Raw genomic sequence first — 21,987 nt, forward strand, 5'->3', positions numbered from 1 at the left:
AGTTTAGGGTGAGGGTTAAGGTTAGGCATTTAGTTGTGATGGTTAAGGTTAGGGTAAGGGTTAAGGTTAGGCATTTAGTGGTGATGGTTAAGGTTAGGGTAAGGGTTAAGGTTAGGCATTTAGTGGTGATGGTTAAGGTTAGGGTGAGGGTTAAGGTTAGGCATTTAGTTGTGATGGTTAAGGTGAGGGTAAGGGTTAAGGTTAGGCATTTAGTTGTGATGGTTAAGGTGAGGGTGAGGGTTAAGGTTAGGCATTTAGTTGTGATGGTTAAGGTGAGGGTAAGGGTTAAGGTTAGGCATTTAGTTGTGATGATTAAGGGGCTAGGGAATGCATTATATCAATTACGGGTCCCCACAAAGAAGTGAAACACACACGTGTGTGTGTGTGTGTGTGTGTGTGTGTCAGAATCAGAAAGGGCCTCATTGCCAAGTAAAGTATGTTTTATTGCACAAGGAATTTGTCATGGTGTTGTTGGTGCAGGTCACACATTCTAAAAAAGAATATAAACAATATAACTATAAACATATATACGCACAGTATGTATTAATAACTAATAAAATAAATGTAAATAAATAATAAAATAAGTTAAACAGTATAGTAAAAAGGAAGGTGATTGGCTGCAGTCTGCCCTTGTCCTTGGCAGTGGCAGCAGCTTACCAGATGGTGATGGAGGATGTGAGGATGGACTCCACGATGGCTGTGTAGAAGCGCACCATCATTGTCTTTGTGTATGTTTCTGTGTGTGTGTGTGTGTGTGTGTGTGTGTGTGTGTGTGTGTGTGTGTGTGTGTGTGTGTGTGTGTGTGTGTGTGTGTGTGTGTGTGTGTGTGAAACATAGGCCTACTCTCTTTTGTGGTGCAGGGAATTAATTTCCCTGAATATCCATATTATTTTATTTTTTAAATAAAGAAAAGTACTGTACACACTTTTCACCTCTGCAGCTCATCTGTGTCAGAGCAACTAGCTGCAGTTCCCTCATCTGCCTGCTGGGGGCAGCAACGCGCCTCATATGGTCCTGTTCTGCTGGAAATAATAAATCCCATGAAGAAGACGTTTGTCGCGTTTTGATTGGACGGCTGTGAGTTTGTTTCAGACATGGCCGAAACTACCGGAGAGGGAGCGCAAGGAGGATCCTTTTTTAACAAAGAGAGAATAAAATACAGCCCCGAGGAGGAGGCCCGGCTCGAGAGGCAGCACTTCTGGAGAATAATCGATGCTTTTAGATTTTACAGGTACGTTAACAAGGTTTAAAATGACGCACGAGCCACGTAGCGGCAGATTGGGTCAATAAAGGATGCCGTTAGCACGAAGTCAGAATACCAACGGACAGATAACTGCCGTTAACATAACGTTAGTTTTTGGAGGGAAAACCGCTAACTGGCACAGTATGTATGTATAGATATATATATCTATGGTTCATATGTGTTAGGCTTTGTGTGTGTGTGTGTGTGTGTGTGTGTGTGTGTGTGTGTGTGTGTGTGTGTGTGTGTGTGTGTCTCTGTCTGTCTGTCTGTCTGTGTGTGTGTGTGTGTGTGTGTGTGTGTGTGTGTGTGTGTGTGTGTGTGTGTGTGTGTGTGTGTGTGTGTGTGTGTGTGTGTGTGTGTGTGTGTGTGTGTCTCGGTCTGTCTGTGTGTGTGTTTGTGCCTGTGTGTGTGTGTGTGTGTGTGTGTTTCTGTGTGTGTGTGTGTGTGTGTGTCTTTGTGTGTGTCTTTGTGTGTGTGTGTCTTTTGGTGTGTGTCTCTGTGTGTGTCTCTTTGTGTGTGTCTCTTTGTGTGTGTGTGTGTGTCTCTTTGTGTCTCTGTGTGTGTGTCTCTGTGTGTCTCTGTGTGTGTGTGTCTCTGTGTGTCTCTTTGTGTGTGTCTCTTTGTGTCTCTGTGTGTGTGTCTCTGTGTGTCTCTGTGTGTGTGTCTCTTTGTGTCTCTGTGTGTGTGTCTCTGTGTGTCTCTGTGTGTGTGTCTCTGTGTGTGTGTCTCTGTGTGTCTCTGTGTGTGTGTCTCTGTGTGTCTCTGTGTGTCTCTGTGTGTCTCTGTGTGTGTGTCTCTGTGTGTGTGTCTCTGTGTGTCTCTGTGTGTCTCTGTGTGTGTCTGTGTGTGTGTCTCTGTGTGTGTGTCTCTGTGTGTCTCTGTGTGTGTGTCTCTGTGTGTCTCTGTGTGTGTGTCTCTGTGTGTCTCTGTGTGTGTGTCTCTGTGTGTCTCTGTGTGTGTGTCTCTGTGTGTCTCTGTGTGTGTGTGTCTGTGTGTGTGTGTGTCTCTGTGTGTGTGTCTCTGTGTGTCTCTGTGTGTCTCTGTGTGTGTCTCTGTGTGTCTCTGTGTGTGTGTCTCTGTGTGTCTCTGTGTGTGTCTCTGTGTGTCTCTGTGTGTGTGTGTCTCTTTGTGTCTCTGTGTGTGTGTCTCTGTGTGTCTCTGTGTGTGTGTCTCTGTGTGTCTCTTTGTGTGTGTCTCTGTGTGTCTCTGTGTGTGTGTCTCTGTGTGTCTCTGTGTGTGTGTCTCTGTGTGTCTCTGTGTGTGTGTCTCTGTGTGTCTCTGTGTGTGTGTCTCTGTGTGTCTCTGTGTGTGTGTCTCTAGCCGACAAACTAACAGCCTACAAGTCTACAGCTGAGATGATGAGACCATTAAACACACAGCTGGTTGGATCCTTTTACTCTTTCTGCAGTCTTTTAATACTCTAACTACATTCTCCTGATGATACTTACACACTTATACTGCAACAGAGTGTTATTGCAGTGTGGTATTAGTACTTTTACTGCAGTAAAGGATCTGAATACTTCTTCCAGCGCTGCCTGACACACAGAATAACCTCCTCTGACTCGTGTCTCCCTGTCAGGGTCCACGTCCAGGAGCAGGTGAAGCGTGCCGAGCGCCAGTTCCTGAGCCTCCCGCAGCGCCACCAGAACCTGCTGCCAAACGTCCTGTCCAACCTGGCCCGGATCAGCCAGTGTGCGGACCACAACCAGGACATCCTGCAGGCCATCGTTCACAACAGCCTGCACATGTTCGAGAACATCGAGTACGGCGAGAGGGTGAGGCTGAAACTGGAGTCCTGGTCCCGTGGAGGCTCCACGCAGAGCTCTCGCTGTAGCCCACCATAGTGGCCTGAAGTTCATACTGGTCTATATATATAGACCAGTATAAACTGGTTATACTGGTATATATATATATATATATATATATATATATATATATATATATATATATATATATATATATATATATATATATATATATATATATATATATATATATATATATATACCAGTATAAACTGGTTATACTGGTAGAATGGCAGGGGGTGTGTGTGTGAGAGATTGTGTTTGTGATTATGTGTGTGTGTGAGAGAGAGAGAGAGAGACTGTGTGTGTGTTTGTGATTCTGTGTGTGCGCGTGTGTGTGTTTTTGTGATTCTGTGTGTGTGTGTGTGTGCGTGCGCGTGTTTGTGATAGTGTGTGTGTGTGTTTGTGATTGTGTGTGTGCGCATGTTTGTGTGTGTGTCTCTCTCTCTGTGTGTGTGTGTGTGTTTGTGATTGTGTGTGTGTCTCTCTCTGTGTGTGTGTGCTCGTGTTGTGTGTGTGTGTGTGTGTGTGCGTGCACGTGTTTGTGATTTTGTGTGTGTGTTTGTGATTTTGTGTGTGTGTGTGTGTGTCTGTGTGTGTGTGTCTCCACAGGACCAGTAACATCTCATTGTTATTGTAGTTCTAAACCGGAGGATGCTGATTTATGTTTCGGTTGTTTTCTTGTCCTTTTGTCTTCGGCCTGTTGGTGTGATAGTCTGAGTCTAGTATCTCTGTGATGAACCTATAGAATGAAAGGTAAAGGTTTTCTGTCTCTGTGATGAACCTATAGAATGAAAGGTAAAGGTTTTCTGTCTCTGTGATGAACCTATAGAATTAAAGGTAAAGGTTTTCTGTCTCTGTGATGAACCTATAGAATGGAAGGTAAAGGTTTTCGGTCTCTGTTATGAACCTATAGAATGGAAGATAAAGGTTTTCTGTCTCTGTTATGAACCTATAGAATGAAAGGTACAGGTTTTCTGTCTCTATTATGAACCTATAGAATGAAAGGTAAAGGTTTTCTGTCTCTATTATGAACCTATAGAATGAAAGGTAAAGGTTTTCTGTCTGTGATGAACCTATAGAATGGAAGGTAAAGGTTTTCTGTCTCTGTGATGAACCTATAGAATGGAAGGTAAAGGTTTTCTGTCTCTGTGATGAACCTATAGAATGAAAGGTAAAGGTTTTCTGTCTCTGTTATGAACCTATAGAATGAAAGGTACAGGTTTTCTGTCTCTATTATGAACCTATAGAATGAAAGGTAAAGGTTTTCTGTCTCTGTTATGAACCTATAGAATGAAAGGTAAAGGTTTTCTGTCTCTGTTATGAACCTATAGAATGAAAGGTAAAGGTTTTCTGTCTCTATTATGAACCTATAGAATGGAAGGTAAAGGTTTTCTGTCTCTGTTATGAACCTATAGAATGGAAGGTAAAGGTTTTCTGTCTCTGTTATGAACCTATAGAATGGAAGGTAAAGGTTTTCTGTCTCTGTTATGAACCTATAGAATGAAAGGTACAGGTTTTCTGTCTCTATTATGAACCTATAGAATGAAAGGTAAAGGTTTTCTGTCTGTGATGAACCTATAGAATGGAAGGTAAAGGTTTTCTGTCTGTGATGAACCTATAGAATGGAAGGTAAAGGTTTTCTGTCTCTGTTATGAACCTATAGAATGAAAGGTAAAGGTTTTCTGTCTCTGTTATGAACCTATAGAATGAAAGGTAAAGGTTTTCTGTCTGTGATGAACCTATAGAATGGAAGGTAAAGGTTTTCTGTCTCTGTTATGAACCTATAGAATGAAAGGTAAAGGTTTTCTGTCTCTGTTATGAACCTATAGAATGAAAGGTAAAGGTTTTCTGTCTCTGTTATGAACCTATAGAATGGAAGGTAAAGGTTTTCTGTCTCTATTATGAACCTATAGAATGGAAGGTAAAGGTTTTCTGTCTCTGTTATGAACCTATAGAATGAAAGGTAAAGGTTTTCTGTCTCTATTATGAACCTATAGAATGAAAGGTAAAGGTTTTCTGTCTCTATTATGAACCTATAGAATGGAAGGTAAAGGTTTTCTGTCTCTGTTATGAACCTATAGAATGAAAGGTAAAGGTTTTCTGTCTCTATTATGAACCTATAGAATGGAAGGAAAAGGTTTTCTGTCTCTGTGATGAACCTATAGAATGGAAGGTAAAGGTTTTCTGTCTCTGTGATGAACCTATAGAATGGAAGGTAAAGGTTTTCTGTCTATTATGAACCTATATAATGGAAGGTAAAGGTTTTCTGTCTCTATTATGAACCTATAGAATGGAAGGTAAAGGTTTTCTGTCTCTGTTATGAACCTATAGAATGGAAGGTAAAGGTTTTCTGTCTGTGATGAACCTATAGAATGGAAGGTAAAGGTTTTCTGTCTCTGTTATGAACCTATAGAATGAAAGGTAAAGGTTTTTCTGTCTCTGTTATGAACCTATAGAATGAAAGGTAAAGGTTTTCTGTCTGTGATGAACCTATAGAATGGAAGGTAAAGGTTTTCTGTCTCTGTTATGAACCTATAGAATGAAAGGTAAAGGGTTTCTGTCTCTGTTATGAACCTATAGAATGAAAGGTAAAGGTTTTCTGTCTCTGTTATGAACCTATAGAATGGAAGGTAAAGGTTTTCTGTCTCTATTATGAACCTATAGAATGGAAGGTAAAGGTTTTCTGTCTCTGTTATGAACCTATAGAATGAAAGGTAAAGGTTTTCTGTCTCTATTATGAACCTATAGAATGAAAGGTAAAGGTTTTCTGTCTCTATTATGAACCTATAGAATGGAAGGTAAAGGTTTTCTGTCTCTGTTATGAACCTATAGAATGAAAGGTAAAGGTTTTCTGTCTCTATTATGAACCTATAGAATGGAAGGAAAAGGTTTTCGGTCTCTGTGATGAACCTATAGAATGGAAGGTAAAGGTTTTCTGTCTCTGTGATGAACCTATAGAATGGAAGGTAAAGGTTTTCTGTCTATTATGAACCTATATAATGGAAGGTAAAGGTTTTCTGTCTCTATTATGAACCTATAGAATGGAAGGTAAAGGTTTTCTGTCTCTGTTATGAACCTATAGAATGGAAGGTAAAGGTTTTCTGTCTCTGTGATGAACCTATAGAATGGAAGGTAAAGGTTTTCTGTCTATTATGAACCTATATAATGGAAGGTAAAGGTTTTCTGTCTCTATTATGAACCTATAGAATGAAAGGTAAAGGTTTTCTGTCTCTATTATGAACCTATAGAATGGAAGGTAAAGGTTTTCTGTCTCTATTATGAACCTATAGAATGGAAGGTAAAGGTTTTCTGTCTCTATTATGAACCTATAGAATGGAAGGTAAAGGTTTTCTGTCTCTATTTTGAACCTATAGAATGGAAGGTAAAGGTTTTCTGTCTCTATTATGAACCTATAGAATGAAAGGTAAAGGTTTTCTGTCTCTATTATGAACCTATATAATGGAAGGTAAAGGTTTTCTGTCTATTATGAACCTATATAATGGAAGGAAAAGGTTTTCTGTCTCTGTGATGAACCTATAGAATGGAAGGTAAAGGTTTTCTGTCTCTATTATGAACCTATAGAATGGAAGGTAAAGGTTTTCTGTCTCTATTATGAACCTATAGAATGGAAGGTAAAGGTTTTCTGTCTCTATTTCAACTTTCCAGGAGGATCCACGGAAGGTGCGTCCCTCCACTACGTTCGACATGGACAAGCTCAAGTCCACCATAAAGCAGTTTGCCCGAGACTGGAGCGAGACGGGCCGCGCCGAGAGGGACACCTGCTACAAGCCCATCATCCAGGAGATCCAGAGACTCTTCCCAAGTGACCAATAGTAGGAAACACACATGAGCACTCGCACACAGACACAAACACTCGCACACAGACACAAACACTCGCACACAGACACAAACACTCGCATGCTGAGGCTAGGGCTGCACGATGTGTGAGGAAAATATATGCCACAACGTTGTTGAATATCGCGGTAATGGTCTGTGTCTGTCTGTCTATCTGTCTGTCTGTCTGTAACTGCCTGTCTCTGTATGTGTGTTTATGTCTGTATGTGTGTCTGTGTTTATGTCTGTCTGTGTGTAACTGCCTGTCTCTGTGTGTGTGTGTGTGTGTGTTTATGTCTGTCTCTGTGTGTGTGTGTCTGTGTTTATGTCTGTGTGTGTTTGTCTGTGTATCTTTGTGTGTGTGTGTTTATGTCTGTCTCTGTGTGTGTGTGTCTGTGTTTATGTCTGTGTGTGTTTGTCTGTGTATCTTTGTGTGTGTGTGTTTGTGTGTCTGTGTTTGTCTGTCTGTGTGTGTCTGTTTATGTGTGTCTGTGTGTGTGTGTGTGTGTGTGTCTGTTTGTTTGTCTGTGTGTGTGTCTGTGTTTATGTCTGTGTGTGTCTGTGTTTATGTCTGTGTCTCTTTGTCTGTGTGTGTGTGTCTGTTTATGTCTGTGTGTCTATGTCTGTGTATGTCTGTGTGTCTGTGTGTGTGTGTGTGTTTATGTCTGTGTGTGTGTGTCTGTTTATGTCTGTGTGTCTATGTCTGTGTGTGTATGTGTCTGCCTCTGTCTGTCTGTCTATGTCTGTGTGTGTGTCTGTGTTTATGTCTGTGTATGTTTGTCTGTGTGTGTGTGTCTCTGTGTGTGTCTGTGTGTCTATGTCTGTGTGTGTGTCTGCCTCTGTCTGTGTGTCTATGTCTGTTTGTTTGTGTGTGTGTGTGTCTGTGTGTGTATGTATCTGAGTGTCTGTGTGTGTCTGTATCTGTCTGAGTGTCTATGTCTGTGTGTGTGTATGTGTGTGTCTGTCTGTGTGCGTCTCTGAGTGTCTCTCGCGTTGTGTCGCAGCCTTTGACGATGTGTTTATTGCGCCGGGTTGATATCGCGATGACAATATAAAAACTGATCTACATATTTTGCAGCCCTAGCTGAGACATAAAGTGGTCTGTAATTGATAGAAGCATGTGCTATGCGATCAGAACACCTTGTAATAACTCTGATGATGTGACTTACTCCATGTTGTCCGTGTGATATGTGCATTTTGTACACTTTATTATGTCAGTGATGTGTCTAAGGTGAGCGTGCTGATTCCGGGTGCCGGGCTCGGCCGCCTCGCCTGGGAGATAGCGCGGCTGGGCTACATCTGCCAGGGCAACGAATGGAGCTTCTTCATGCTCTTCTCTTCCAACTTTGTTCTCAATAGGTACAGCGCACACTCACACTAAACCTGTAATGTTGTCATTTGTTTTTCGGGACGATACCCAGGCCTAGTGATCCCAAATTAAAACCCATATTTTGTTGCGTTTGGCAGCAGGGTTCAAAGTTAGCAGCATCTACCGGCCGAATGCTGGTTAAATATACAAGTGGCTGTTAGATTTCCTTCACTCAACAGTAGGGTTGGGTACCGAAACTCGGTGCCAATAGGGAACCGGTGCCGAGGTAAAAGGTAGTAACGAGACCGAATAAGAACGAAAGTTTCGGTGCCTCATTTCGGTGCTTGACTTTACACTACACCTGACAGCATGTAACGTTAGCCTAGCTTTAGCTAGCAGCTGGATTAAACAGCGGTAAAATGCTGACAGCTAACGTTAAACAGTGTAAAGTGTGACTGTATTTCACTGTGGAGGACTTCAACAGCGGGATGTAACAGTCTGCTCTGCAGCGCAGCAGCTGCTGTCGCAATTCATAGATATACAGTAGTAGTACTAGTAGTACTAGTAGTACTATGTTTATATGGTCGGAATTAAACAACACAGACGGTGCGTTCACTTGCAGCTGCCGTCGTCGGAATTAAACAACACAGACGGTACGTTCACTTGCAGCTGCCGTCGTCGGAATTAAACAACACAGACGGTGCGTTCACTTAAAACAGGTAGCCTCGTGGTGCATTCACAGTAATTGTAAAATACCCTTTTCCCATCTGGGGTTCAACAGCAATTTACTGGTGAAATAAGTTATTGTTATAGTTATTACATTATTATTATTAAATCTTTAATTTTGACCATGGCCTTAGCAATAAACAAGTCACTGACTGTTGTTTACTACCCTTATTTTTTTTCTTCTTCCTTTTTTTTGAACTTTATTGAAAAGTACCGGTTCAGGCACCGGCACCGTTTTAAAAGTATCGATTTAGCACCGGAATCGAAAAAAAACCAAACGATACCCAACCCTACTCAACAGCCAATAAAACAATGCCGCAGCGTTTCTGCGAAGACATAGAAGACGCCACGCGGCCGCCACGCACCAGAAAGGCGTCTGACGCGGCGCTACTGCTGCTGCTAGCCTCGTCAGTACACGTGGATGTTTCCCATTGATTTACTGCACTCAAGCAGCAGTATACTTCATGTTAAACACTAGGGCTGCTCGATTATGGAAAAAAAATACAATCACGATTATTTCGGTCAATATTGAAATCGCAATAATTTAACACGATTACTCGTTGACTTCTGGACAGATGTTGCAATTATTTAACTTGAAAAATAGTGGAAAAAGTTAAATAAATCAGTGTTTTCAGTGTTTTTTCAGAACACAAGAGAAAAGGAATGAGCTAAAATATTGTTTTTCTCGATTATTCTGTTTTTGTGATCATTGCGAGTCGAAATCATAATCAGATTACATTTCGATTACATTTCTATTAAACATAAATACATACTGGTCTGATTACAGCAAAGACAACGTCGGCAGTATTGACGGCAGAATAGGCTCCAGAATATTTCCTTCTGTACTGACAGGCGCAATATCTTTTTAAATGACATCACATACAGTACAGGCCAAAAGTTTGGACACACCTTCTCATTCAATGTGTTTCCTTTTTATTTTCATGACTATTTACATTGTAGATTCTCACTGAAGGCATCAAAACTATGAATGAACACATATAGAATTATGTACTTAACAAAAAAGTGTGAAATAACTGAAAACATGTCTTATATTTTAGATTCTTCAAAGTAGCCACCCTTTGCTTTTTTATTAATAAGGGAAAAACTTCCACTAATGAACCCTGACAAAGCACACCTGTGAAGGTAAAACCATTTCAGGTGACTACCTCATGAAGCTCATTGAGAGAACACCAAGGGTTTGCAGAGTTATCAAAAAAAGGCAAAGGGTGGCTACTTTGAAGAATCTAAAATATAAGACATGTTTTCAGTTATTTCACACTTTTTTGTTAAGTACATAATTCCACATGTGTTCATTCATAGTTTTGATGCCTTCAGTGAGAATCTACAATGTAAATAGTCATGAAAATAAAGAAACACATTGAATGAGAAGGTGTGTCCAAACTTTTGGCCTGTACTATATATCTGCATTTATTCTTTCAAACATCAGAATGTCATTTATTAATATGTATTTGTGTCAAAATGTATTCTATTTTGCCTGGAAAACGCTTCCAATAGGTGTCGGTCCTATTTCTAGCATGCACGGGTTTTCGGAGCGCCTGAGACGTGCGTGTAACACAGGAAGTGTGCACGCTCTAACCTGTTACCATGGGAGCCACGCAGCTGACACGCAATCACAGCAGGCAGCCAGTGTGTAGCCGGCCTTAAAACATTTTGGCCCAACTACTTTTTGTTGCTTTATCTGAAGTTTTTGTCACTTTTGCCAACGCTTTTGCTGCTTTTTTTCATCATTTTTGCCACTTTTTCAGATGTTTTTTTTCCGATATTTGTGTCGCTTTTTTCTTCGATGGCTTAAGTTACATTTTTTGACGTTTTTTGGGCCTTTATGTCGACCAAACATGTAAGTGAGAAGACCGTATGAGACATGCAGTAATACAGATGTTTGACCTTGTTCGATTAAATAAAGCATGTCAATAAAATGTCACTTTGACGCCCCTGCGCTAGACATTTGGCTGTTGGAGGAAGAAGTTAATTTTGAACCCTGTTTGACAGTACATTTCTGACCCTGTCTTCTGTGAACGCCCCCGCTTGCCTGTCCCTTCTGATGAATGTGGACCTGCTCCATTCAGGTGTGAGAAGGTGAACTCTCTGACCCTGTACCCCTGGATCCACCAGTTTAGCAACAACAAGAAATCCTCCGACCAAACCCGACCAATCATCTTCCCCGACATCAACCCTCAGAGCTTACCGCTGGACGCAGACTTCTCCATGGTAGCCGGAGACTTTGTGGAAGTCTACCGGGACTCAGGTCAGTAGAAGCTGCGAGGATCTTTCACTCTCCGTTGACGGTAAAGCCAGTCGAAATGATCAGTCTCTCCGTGTCGGTCCAAAAAGTGCCTCAGATCACACCGAAAAGACGAGTCGAGACGTAATACATCTCTATAGCAGCAGGAGGCGCTGATCTGGATTGTTGCCCAGGAAATGACAACCGGCAGCTGATTGGACGAACGCGTCACATGGGGTTTGTTTTCTCCGGAAATTCAAAGCCAGACTGTCATGGCGGCTCGCTCAGAATCCGATCTCATATTGGACTAAAATAGTTCACAGAGACATGTTTCTGAAAACATTTGAAGAGAGAAATAGGCCGTGTGTGTGTGTGTGTGTGTGTGTGTGTCTGTCTGTCTGTCTGTCTGTGTGTGTGTGTGTGTGTGTGTGTGTGTGTGTGTGTGTGTGTGTGTGTGTGTGTGTGTGTGTGTGTGTGTGTGTGTGTGTGTGTGTGTGTGTGTGTGTGTGTGTGTGTGTTGGCGCGCGCGCGCAGTTGCTGAATCTGTCTTCATTTCAGATCAACAAAGGTCAGTTTAAAAGATTTTCGTCAGATTTTGAGAGACTAGTCACGCTCATCCCGCTCGCCATTTCCGGGTGAGTCCCAACTGCCCTGCCGCCGACCAAACACGTCAGGCCGGCCAAAATGAACGCCGACAGCCCCCCCGGACGGGACACACTGAACACACTCGCGTCACTGACCTCGCCAGATAATCGGCTAAGTGTGTCAGCGCCCTTAGCAGATGTGTCGGTACCGAGGCCGTAACTTTGGGTCCTGCGCATGTGACTAAATGTTGGAAAACGCGACAAAAACTTTTGGAAAAAGAAGCGAAAACCTAATGAAAGAAAGAAAGAAAGAAGTTGGAAAGAAAACTAAAAAAAAAGGCGATTTAAAAACTCAAATTATTTCCCCCCCTGCCCCCCCCAAAAAAAAACTAGAGATGCACCGATAGACCGTGCTCGGCCACGACCGGCGAGCGGCAGGTCAGTCTGACATATGGCGATTTCATGCCGCTCAACGCTACAATTAACCGACAACATAAGTTCTACGAGTTACAGTTCTCAAGGACGCCACAGCACACACGCCACGGCACTAGAGCTGTGCTCGATTGAAGAAATTCTTAGTTGACTGATCGATTAGTTGATTTAATTGACAGATCTGTAAATCTGAGTTTCTCCACTAAGAGTCATCCTAAAGCACCACTTTAATTCTTGTGTTTACCAGAGATGAGCTCGTACGTTTCTTGGAAATAAGTCATTCAGCATGAAAACAGCATCAGACATGACTAATGGACTACAGAGATCTAAGTTGACTAAGACCAAAATGACCGATTAGTCGACTAATCGGCTAAGAGGGAGCAGCCCTACACAGCACGCTCTCTTTTTCCTTTCGCTCAACTTCTCCGCAGTGTGAAGCGTGTCGGTGCTATTCTCCCACATGTAGGGAACCTGGTGAGTTAACCTGCAGCATGTCAGCTGTTTGGGGATTCTTCAGCGTGTGGTCAGAAGATAACAAAGTTTACAATATGCAATACCTGCAAGGAGACAGTAGGGCGTGGAGGGACCACACCAAAAACCCAAAATCACATCTCTTTAGTGTGATATTAGATGTGAAAAGAAGGAAATGGTTCTAACATTGCTCTTTAGATGTGTGTGTGTGGTGTGGTGGAAGTTTTCCAATGAAGCAGCAAGGTTTAGTGATATCCATGATAAAATCAAAACGAATAACGACTGTGACTGAGAATTAAACCAAAGTTTGGTCTTTGAGTATTTATTTACATTTGCAAATGTAGAGAAAACACAGTTTCACAAGTACCGCAGCACGTCTGAAAAAGTCTTCCTAACTAGAAACCTAAAATCAAAACATCTTATAGTGAAGAGACTCCCTTAAAGCCACCCCTCTAAATGTATCTTCTAGCATGGCCATAGTTGATCACCTTCCCCTCTGCTCTCTGTTCCTAACATTAGCCTAAACAACAGTTTTATCTCAGGAGACAGAGTTCTCACTGTCGTAAACAGTCATCGGCCTTCTCCACTTCTATCTAAGCAAAAAGACAACAATGTGAGAAGGTTCAGGCTGGTAAAATTAAATAACTCTACTAGGCTCTAGTTGACGGCTGTAGCTGTTCCCCTCTCTGGTGCTTTAAAAGTCTACAGGAAGGAGCAGGATTTTGTGGAGGTTTAAAACAGTCTTAAAAACAAATGGTCAATATCATTAAACACATGGTTAAAATAAAATTTGCCACCACAGTGGATGTCCCACACCAGGAGTCATTTATATAGTTCTGTTTTATAGTGATCCATTATCTGTTCAACAACATGTTCTATTAAAGAAAAGATAGAAAATACATATTTGCGTGTGCTGTAAAAGTGGTTAGAAAAATTGAAATCAGAATCGGCTAAAATCGGTGTCGGCTGGTTTAACTCAAAGAAAATCGGAAATCGGAATCGGCCTAGAAAGTTGTAATGGGTGCATCTCTAAAAAAAACAACTTTAAAACGTTGAAAAAAAGCGAGAAAATCCTCAACCCTTGTACCTGTTTTCAAAGTTTCTTTGTCAGAAATATGTTCTGCCGTTCAAAATAATAAAATAGTGTCAGAACAGTTTCCTGACTAAACACTGACATACACCAGTCTGTGATAATCCATCAACATATATTCATCTGATCTTCACTATAGTGAAAATAATTCATAATTTCTGCCTATTTTACTCCAAAATAAGGTAGAATTTCATGTACAGCAAATGTGGTTTATTGACCATAAATTAAAAAATAAATAAATAAGTGTAAATCTATTGGTAATAAGTTGGCTAGAAGAATTGGGTGATACTACACTTTATGTTTTATAAAAAGGCAAAACAGAGCAGTGTCTGCATGTGATGAAAAAAGGGCAAAAAAATGTCAAAAGGCGACAAAAACTTTGGAAAAAAGCAGCGAAAACTTATGAAAGAAAACTAGAAATAGGCGACAGAAATTCAACATTGGTTCCAAATTTAACAAACGCAAGTTTTGGTTTCTGTAGCAACCGGCTTTTACTTCCAGCAGGCGCTTGTTGTGTCGCAGACACAGAGAAACGTAAGAGACGCCCGAAAGCGTGGCTTTATTTCACGTTTTGAAAATGTGTAAAATCAACATTGAATCAAAAATAAAATGTTCTTATCTCTCTCTTATGCTCTTATCTGTGAAGAAAGCATGCAACCCCTCACTAGGGTTGGGTACCGAAAACCCGGTTCCACTACGGTACCGGTTCCTACGCAAACGGTAGTATTCGGACCGGATTAGAACGTGAATTTCGGTTCCTATCCCACTTTCTCTGTAGTCTACCGTTAGCTAGCTACCGTAAATGTAGAGCTACTTTTAAAATGGCATATTTTCCCCTCTGGGTTCACCAAAACAGAGGTGAAAGCATATTAACCATTCACTGACTGCACGTGATCGCTAGTAAACATGTTACACTTGCTCTGCTAGTCTATCGTTCAGGACAAGAGCCTGTAGCCTGTAGCCTGGTGGTGGGGGAGGCAGGACAGTCTCCCCAAATTGTCTCCCCTTTCAAACTCATACCTGACCTCTTGGACACCATCTGAGAAAGTTTTCTCCTGTGCAGGACATGCTGTAAGTCAGGAGAGGTGTCCTATCTCGCCAGAGAACGCAAATATGGTCATTTTTCTGCAAAAGAACGGCTAAAGTTGAAGCTGGTTGGCATAGCAACTCAACATTTATTTTGTTGTTACTTGTTAATAGTGTAACTGTTGTTTGTTAAATTATTGTAGCTGTGTGTTAGGTGACTTAGGGTTACTTATTACATATTTAAGTACTTTAAAACATTAATATATTGTTAAATTAAAATAATTTTCAATAAAAAAACCCCTCATTTTTCAGTTTTTCAAGAATCGGTTTAGGAATCGGAATCGTTTTTAAAAGTACCGGTTCGGCATCGGAATCGTAAAAATCCAAACGGTACCCAACCCTACCCCTCACATAGTTAATCGGTGAATTGTGCACTGCTGTAGCAACATTAATTCAAATTGTGTGTGCCGTGATACTTGTTGTCTGTTTCGGGTTAGATTCCTGGGACTGCGTGGCGACTTGCTTCTTCATCGACACGGCTCATAACGTCATTGAGTACGTGGAGACGATCTGGAAGATTCTTAAGCCCGGTGGAGTCTGGATCAACCTGGGTGAGTCTGCTTACACAGAACACAACACCACGCTTGATAAGAGTCAGATAAGGAACAAGAACCGGGCTGTAATGTAACCCTACAGGACGAATGTTCAGCGTCACTTAGCGTCCACTAAAAGTTCTGTTTGTTGCCGCTGACAGACTCAGATTATTATTCTAAGTGTCTGACAACATTATGGGATGGATCCCTACAGAGATTGAGCTTTTAGTTAAAGAGTAAGATCCTTTTAGTTTAACATGAAACAGCCCTGAAATCACCATCACCAAACTCCACCAGACTCCATGTAAATAATCAGGACTTTTAGCGTGTATAGAGCCAGCATATCTCCACCAGACTCCATGTAAATAATCAGGACTTTTAGTGTGTATAGAGCCAGCATATCTCCACCAGACTCCATGTAAATAATCAGGACTTTTAGCGTGTATAGAGCCAGCATATCTCCACCAGACTCCATGTAAATAATCAGGACTTTTAGCGTGTATTTCCACCAGACTCCATGTAAATAATCAGGACTTTTAGCGTGTATAGAGCCAGCATATTTCCACCAGACTCCATGAAAATAATCAGGACTGTTAGCGTGTATAGAGCCAGCATATCTCCACCAGACTCCATGTAAATAATCAGGACTTTTAGCGTGTATAGAGCCAGCATATTTCCACCAGACTCCATGTAAATAATCAGGACTTTTAGCGTGTATAGAGCCAGCATATCTCCACATGTAAATGCGTGAATTAAGGGTTTATTTCAACCAAACCAGAGTGGTGATTGTTGGAATAGTGGAAAGATGAACCAAGACGGCTTTTGGTAGTTTAATTTAGTTTCTGTCCACTTTGAATGAAGTGTGTTTTACGATGATAAAAGTCCTGATTATTTACATAGAGTCTGGTGGAGATATGCTGGCTCTATACACGCTAAAAGCCCTGATTATTTACATGGAGTCTGGTGGAGTTTGTTGGAGTTATGTTCAGACTGATCTCATGAAGTGGCGTATATATGACACGGCAATTCGTATGCCATTATTGGCGTGTTATAAAGACACATACTCTTATACTTATATACTTTTTAGCGTGTTTATCAACGCCATTCGGCCTCTATTGACTTTGCGTGTGAATTTACTCCGTAGGGAGTAGTATGAAAGGTCGAAAATCTGCGTAGGGAGGTTGGTCGGGTCCCACGTTTTCCTAAACTCAAGCGTCGCTTTCTTCTCGCGACAACACGCCACATGGCGCCTATGTTTACGTCTGCTGTATACAGCGTAGACATGCACGTGGATAGCTCCAAATGCGTACAGATAACACGCCACTTGGCTTAAGAAAGTGGCCGTGTACTGTGGTGGAAGTTTTTCTTGAAAGCAGCAGCGTTTAGAAATATCAATGATCAGAATGAAAACGAATAACGACTGTTTGAGAATTAAACCAAAGTTTGGTCTTTGAGTATTTATTTACATTTGCAAATGGAGAAAACACAGTTTCACAAGTACCGCAGCACATCTGAAAAAGTCTTCCTAACTAGAAACCTAAAAATTAAAACATCTTATAGTGAAGAGACTCCCTTAAAGCCACCCCTCTAAATGTATCTCTTAGCATGGCCATAGTTGATCACCTTCCCCTCTGCTCTCTGTTTCTAACATTAGCCTAAACAACAGTTTTATCTCAGGAGACAGAGTTCTCACTGTCGTAAACAGTCATCGGCCTTCTCCACTTCTATCTAAGCAAAAGACAACAATGTGAGAAGCTTCAGGCTAGTAGAACTAAATAACTCTACTAGGCTCTAGTTGACGGTTGCCAACTATTTCACTTGGAGCCTTTTGAATCTACACATGAAGAAGCTAAATCTTGTGGCGTTTATAAAACAATCATTAAACGAAATGGTTAAAATAAAATTTGCCACCACAGTACGTTCACGCGAAGTCACGATGCCACGTTGGTATGTCTGTCTGTGACCGAAAGGTGCGTCAGGTGTGTGTTGGGTGACCATGCAGGTGTTGAAAAGCGTTGTGGGGGTTGGTTTTTCCTTTTCAATAGAAAGTATAGTTTAAGGTTTAAGGTTTAAGGTAGTGATGCACCGAAATGAAAATTCTTGGCCGAAACCGAAAACCGAAAAAAGAGGAAACCAAGACCGAAAACCGAAACCCCGAAAGAAATTAAGCCAATTATTAGTACCATTGCATTTATGGCTATGACTGTGTACTAACTTTACTAAAATCAAGGCATTGCAATTGTATAAATTAATATTAAAGTTTAATTAAAAAAATATCTAGCAGAAATATGGCTACAATCTGATAGTCACATACAGTATACAGTAGCCTAAGAACAGAATAGCTTACCTATTGTTATTATTATTATTATTATTAATTGAGGCACTTTCTTGCAGGATTTCACTGAACATATCAGACAACGAGGGTGCATGCCCCTCATCTGGTGCAGAGAGAGTCTTTTTTTCTGCGCTCTGATCTCCTGCGCTGGGCGCTGCTCCGTCTCCGTCTCCACGCGGGTTCTCCGTCTCCATGGCGACCTGGATCATTTCTCGTGCGCCCTGCTTTATTTCCGCATCCAAGTAATGGTCTTTATAACGCGGATCAAGTCCAGTCGCGATGAAGTGCAGAGGATCCGAACAGATCTCACTGAAACGTGTGCTGACAGACTCTAAGAGCTACTTTTCATTGTTTTCACTCCGTGGTCCGTCTCAACCTCGTTGCCTAGGAGACGCTTTGCAGGTGGAACGGATCGGGTACCGACACACGTGCAGGTCGCGGTTTCTGTTTGCGTCATCACAACATTTTCGGCTGTATTGTTTCGGTGATAAAGGTATTTCGGCCGAAAACCGAAAATGCCCTTTTGGGCCATTTTCGGCCGAAAATTTTCGGTGGCCGAATATTCGGTGCATCCCTAGTTTAAGGTGAACTCATCTCAAAGTTTGACCTCTGTTCCTTCAGGTCCGCTGCTGTACCACTTTGAGAACATGGCCAATGAGCTCTCAGTCGAGCTGAGCTACGAAGACATCCGGACAGCCATCGTTAACTTTGGCTTCCACATAGAGGTAAGTCAGATACACACACACACACACACACACACACACACACACACACACACACACACACACACACACACACACACACACACACACACACACACACACACACACACACACACACACACAGAGACAGAGAGACACACACACACACACATGCACAATATATAGTTTTTTAATAAACACAATTTCAAAAGACTGCGACGTATTGAGAAAGACACTCACATATTCTGTGTTAAAATATCAGCAGAAACTGCTCTTTAAAATGTAACTGTCATTGTTTTTTAAGAGATGCCTTTTACATTCAATTCAGTGTTTTTCAGACAGTTCTGTTGCTTTATTTCTGCTTTTTTTTTGGCACTTTTTCAACGGTTTGGTCGCTTTTTTTCTATGCTGTTAACAATGTTTTTTGCTGACTTTTTGGGGGCTTTATGAGGCTGAGACTGTTAGTGAGAAAGCTACATGAGACATAATAATACAGTCATAAATATTTCACTTTTTCTCTTAGATAAAACCATGTCGATAAACACACACAGACACAGACACACACACACACACACACACACACACACACACACACACACACACACACACACACACACACACACACACAGACACACAGACACACACACAGAGACAGAGACAGACACACACACATACAGAGAGAGACACAGACACACACAGACACACGCACATACAGAGAGAGACAGACAGACACACACACAGACACACACACACACACACACACACACAGACACAGAGACAGACACACACACACATACAGAGAGAGACAGACACACACACATACAGAGAGAGACACAGACACACACAGACACACACACATACAGAGAGACAGACAGACACACACACAGAGACACACACACACAGAGACAGACACACACACACATACAGAGAGAGACAGACACACACACATACAGAGAGACACAGACACACACAGACACACACATACAGAGAGAGACAGACAGACACACAGAACACACACACACACACACACAGACACAGACACAGACACACACACATACAGAGAGCAGACAGACACACACAATACAGAGAGACAGACAGACACACACGCACACACACACACACACAGACAACAGAGACAGACACACACACACATACAGAGACAGACAGACACACACACAGACACACACACACACACACACACACACACAGACACAGAGACAACACACACATACAGAGAGCACAGACACACACACATACAGAGAGACAGACAGACACACACACACACGAGCACACAGACACAGAGACGAACGCACACACACACAGAGAGACAGACACACACACATACAGAACCACACACACACACACACACACACACACACACACACACACACACACACACACAGAGAGACAGAGACAGACACACACATACAGAGAGAACACAGACACACAGAACCTACACTTATACAGAGGAGACGCAGACGCACACACACAGACACACACACACAGACGCACACACACAGACACAGAGACACAGACACACACACACACACACACGCACAGACACACACACATACACAGAGGAGACAGACACACACACATACAGAGAGAGACACAGACACACACAGACACACACACATACAGAGAGAGACAGACAGACACACACACAGACACAACACACACACACACACAGACACAGAAACAGACACACACACATACAGAGACACAGACACACACATACAGAGAGAGACAGACAGACACACACACACAGACACACAGACACAGAGACAGACACACACACACACACACACAGAGACAGAGACAGACACACACACATACAGAGAGACACAGACACACACACATACAGAGCACACACAGACACACACACACACACACACAGACACAGAGACAGACACACACACACACATAGAGAGACAGACACACACACATACAGAGACACACGCACACACACACACACACACACACAGGTGTCAGCCCTGATCTGGTCTGTGTTGCAGGTGGAGAAACCGTCCGTTCAGACGACCTACACGGAGAACGACCGCTCCATGTTGAGATACATCTACGACTGTGTTTTCTTCGTGGCACGAAAACCTGCAGAACTGTACTTCACCGAAGAAGAAGAAGACGAAGAAGACGACCAACAACAGAGTTCTCCGCCGGCCGCCAAGTCGCCGCGGCGAGAAGGTACCGACATGCTGACGTGACAACAACAACAACAGAGGACTTAGAGAGGTCGTGCCACCGTTGACCAAGACTGACAAAATGAGAAAGAGAGAGAGAGAGAGAGAGAGAGAAGTAAACGGATACGGAAGGAAAAACTAATCATTGGACATACATTTTACATTTTCCTTTTTCTTTTCTTTTCGTCACATATTTTTGACTGAGAAATGAGTAAAAACCGCGCAGGCCCCGTGCTGTTTAGCACCTTTTTTTTAAAGAAATAAATCGTCCAACAGCTCTTCCTTGAACAGGTTGAACGTTGAACGATAAGAAAAAGTCTTCGGGGGGAGAAACGGAAAACACACGAAGACTTCTTGCTGCAGCATCACCTTTTTATTATCCCTTCTGTTGTCGTCCTCTCGACCAGGAAACTTAATTAATAATGATATGTTTTATTCATACAGCGCTTCTCAAACACTCAGACACACACACGCACACACGTATATACACACACACACACACACACACGTATATACACACACACACACACACACACACACACACACACACACACACACACACACACACACACACACACACACACACACACACACACACACACACACATACACACACACATCTCCACCCATGGGCAGAAAACTGCTAAGAAACAATCTGTAGATTCTGTTTGGGTCTGATGAACACAGACAGACAGACACACACGTACACACACAAGTACACACACACACACACACACACACACAAAGACAGACACATACACACAGACACTCACACAGACACACACACACACACACACACACAAAGACAGACACATACACACAGACACTCACACAGACACACACACACACACTGTCAACGATGAAACTTGTTAATAATACATTTTTTTACATATATATACACAAACACATGAACACACACACAGACACACACACACACCACACACACACACACACACTGTCAACGATGAAACTTGTTAATAATACATTTTTCGGCAGAAACCAGAACCCTCGTCAAAAAGCCCAAATATTCAGCCCAATCAGAAGCCCAATCCTGGATTCAGTGCATCCCTGCTTTAAAGCTATTTACAGTGAAACAGTACAATGAAATCAGGTGAGGCAACAAAACTACGCAACACTTTTTTTCCGTTTTTGTCACTTTTTCCGAAGTTTTTTTTCCATTAATTCTCAATAAACCTTATTTATATGATATTATAAAAAAAATTTGAGTAAAAAAAAAAATGTATTTGTACTTACTGTTAAGATCAGAGGGATGTTGAGTGAATCACAGACCTTTTTATTAAAGAAAACTGACAAAAAAACGTTGAAAAAAGCAGCAAATGTGAGTTGTAATGTTCTGTATTTTGTTAAAAAAAATGAAGAAAAAAATTGTTAATC

The 21,987-nt window shown here is 41.8% G+C and overlaps 1 protein-coding gene across 1 annotated transcript; it reads left to right on the plus strand.

Moving 5' to 3' along the window:
* Positions 1 to 1,062: 1,062 nt before the first annotated feature.
* carnmt1 (carnosine N-methyltransferase 1) lies at positions 1,063 to 21,308 on the plus strand. The gene is made up of 8 exons (XM_039802426.1): positions 1,063 to 1,231; positions 2,823 to 3,018; positions 6,718 to 6,884; positions 8,104 to 8,244; positions 11,008 to 11,186; positions 15,263 to 15,376; positions 18,315 to 18,418; positions 20,410 to 21,308. The coding sequence occupies exons 1-8, from the start codon at positions 1,095 to 1,097 to the stop codon at positions 20,614 to 20,616; spliced, it is 1,245 nt and encodes a 414-aa protein (XP_039658360.1). The 5' UTR covers positions 1,063 to 1,094; the 3' UTR covers positions 20,617 to 21,308.
* Positions 21,309 to 21,987: the final 679 nt, after the last annotated feature.

This window comes from Perca fluviatilis, chromosome 6 (genome assembly GCF_010015445.1).
Source record: "Perca fluviatilis chromosome 6, GENO_Pfluv_1.0, whole genome shotgun sequence".
Lineage (NCBI taxonomy): Eukaryota > Metazoa > Chordata > Actinopteri > Perciformes > Percidae > Perca > Perca fluviatilis.

Excerpts from the sequence above, each read along its gene's own strand:
- carnmt1 (XM_039802426.1), top strand. The coding sequence starts at position 1,095 with ATGGCCGAAACTACCGGAGAGGGAGCGCAAGGAGGATCCTTTTTTAAC. Across the intron at positions 3,019-6,717 it reads ACATCGAGTACGGCGAGAGG|GAGGATCCACGGAAGGTGCG; the intron begins GTGAGGCTGAAA and ends TCAACTTTCCAG. Across the intron at positions 8,245-11,007 it reads TCCAACTTTGTTCTCAATAG|GTGTGAGAAGGTGAACTCTC; the intron begins GTACAGCGCACA and ends TGCTCCATTCAG.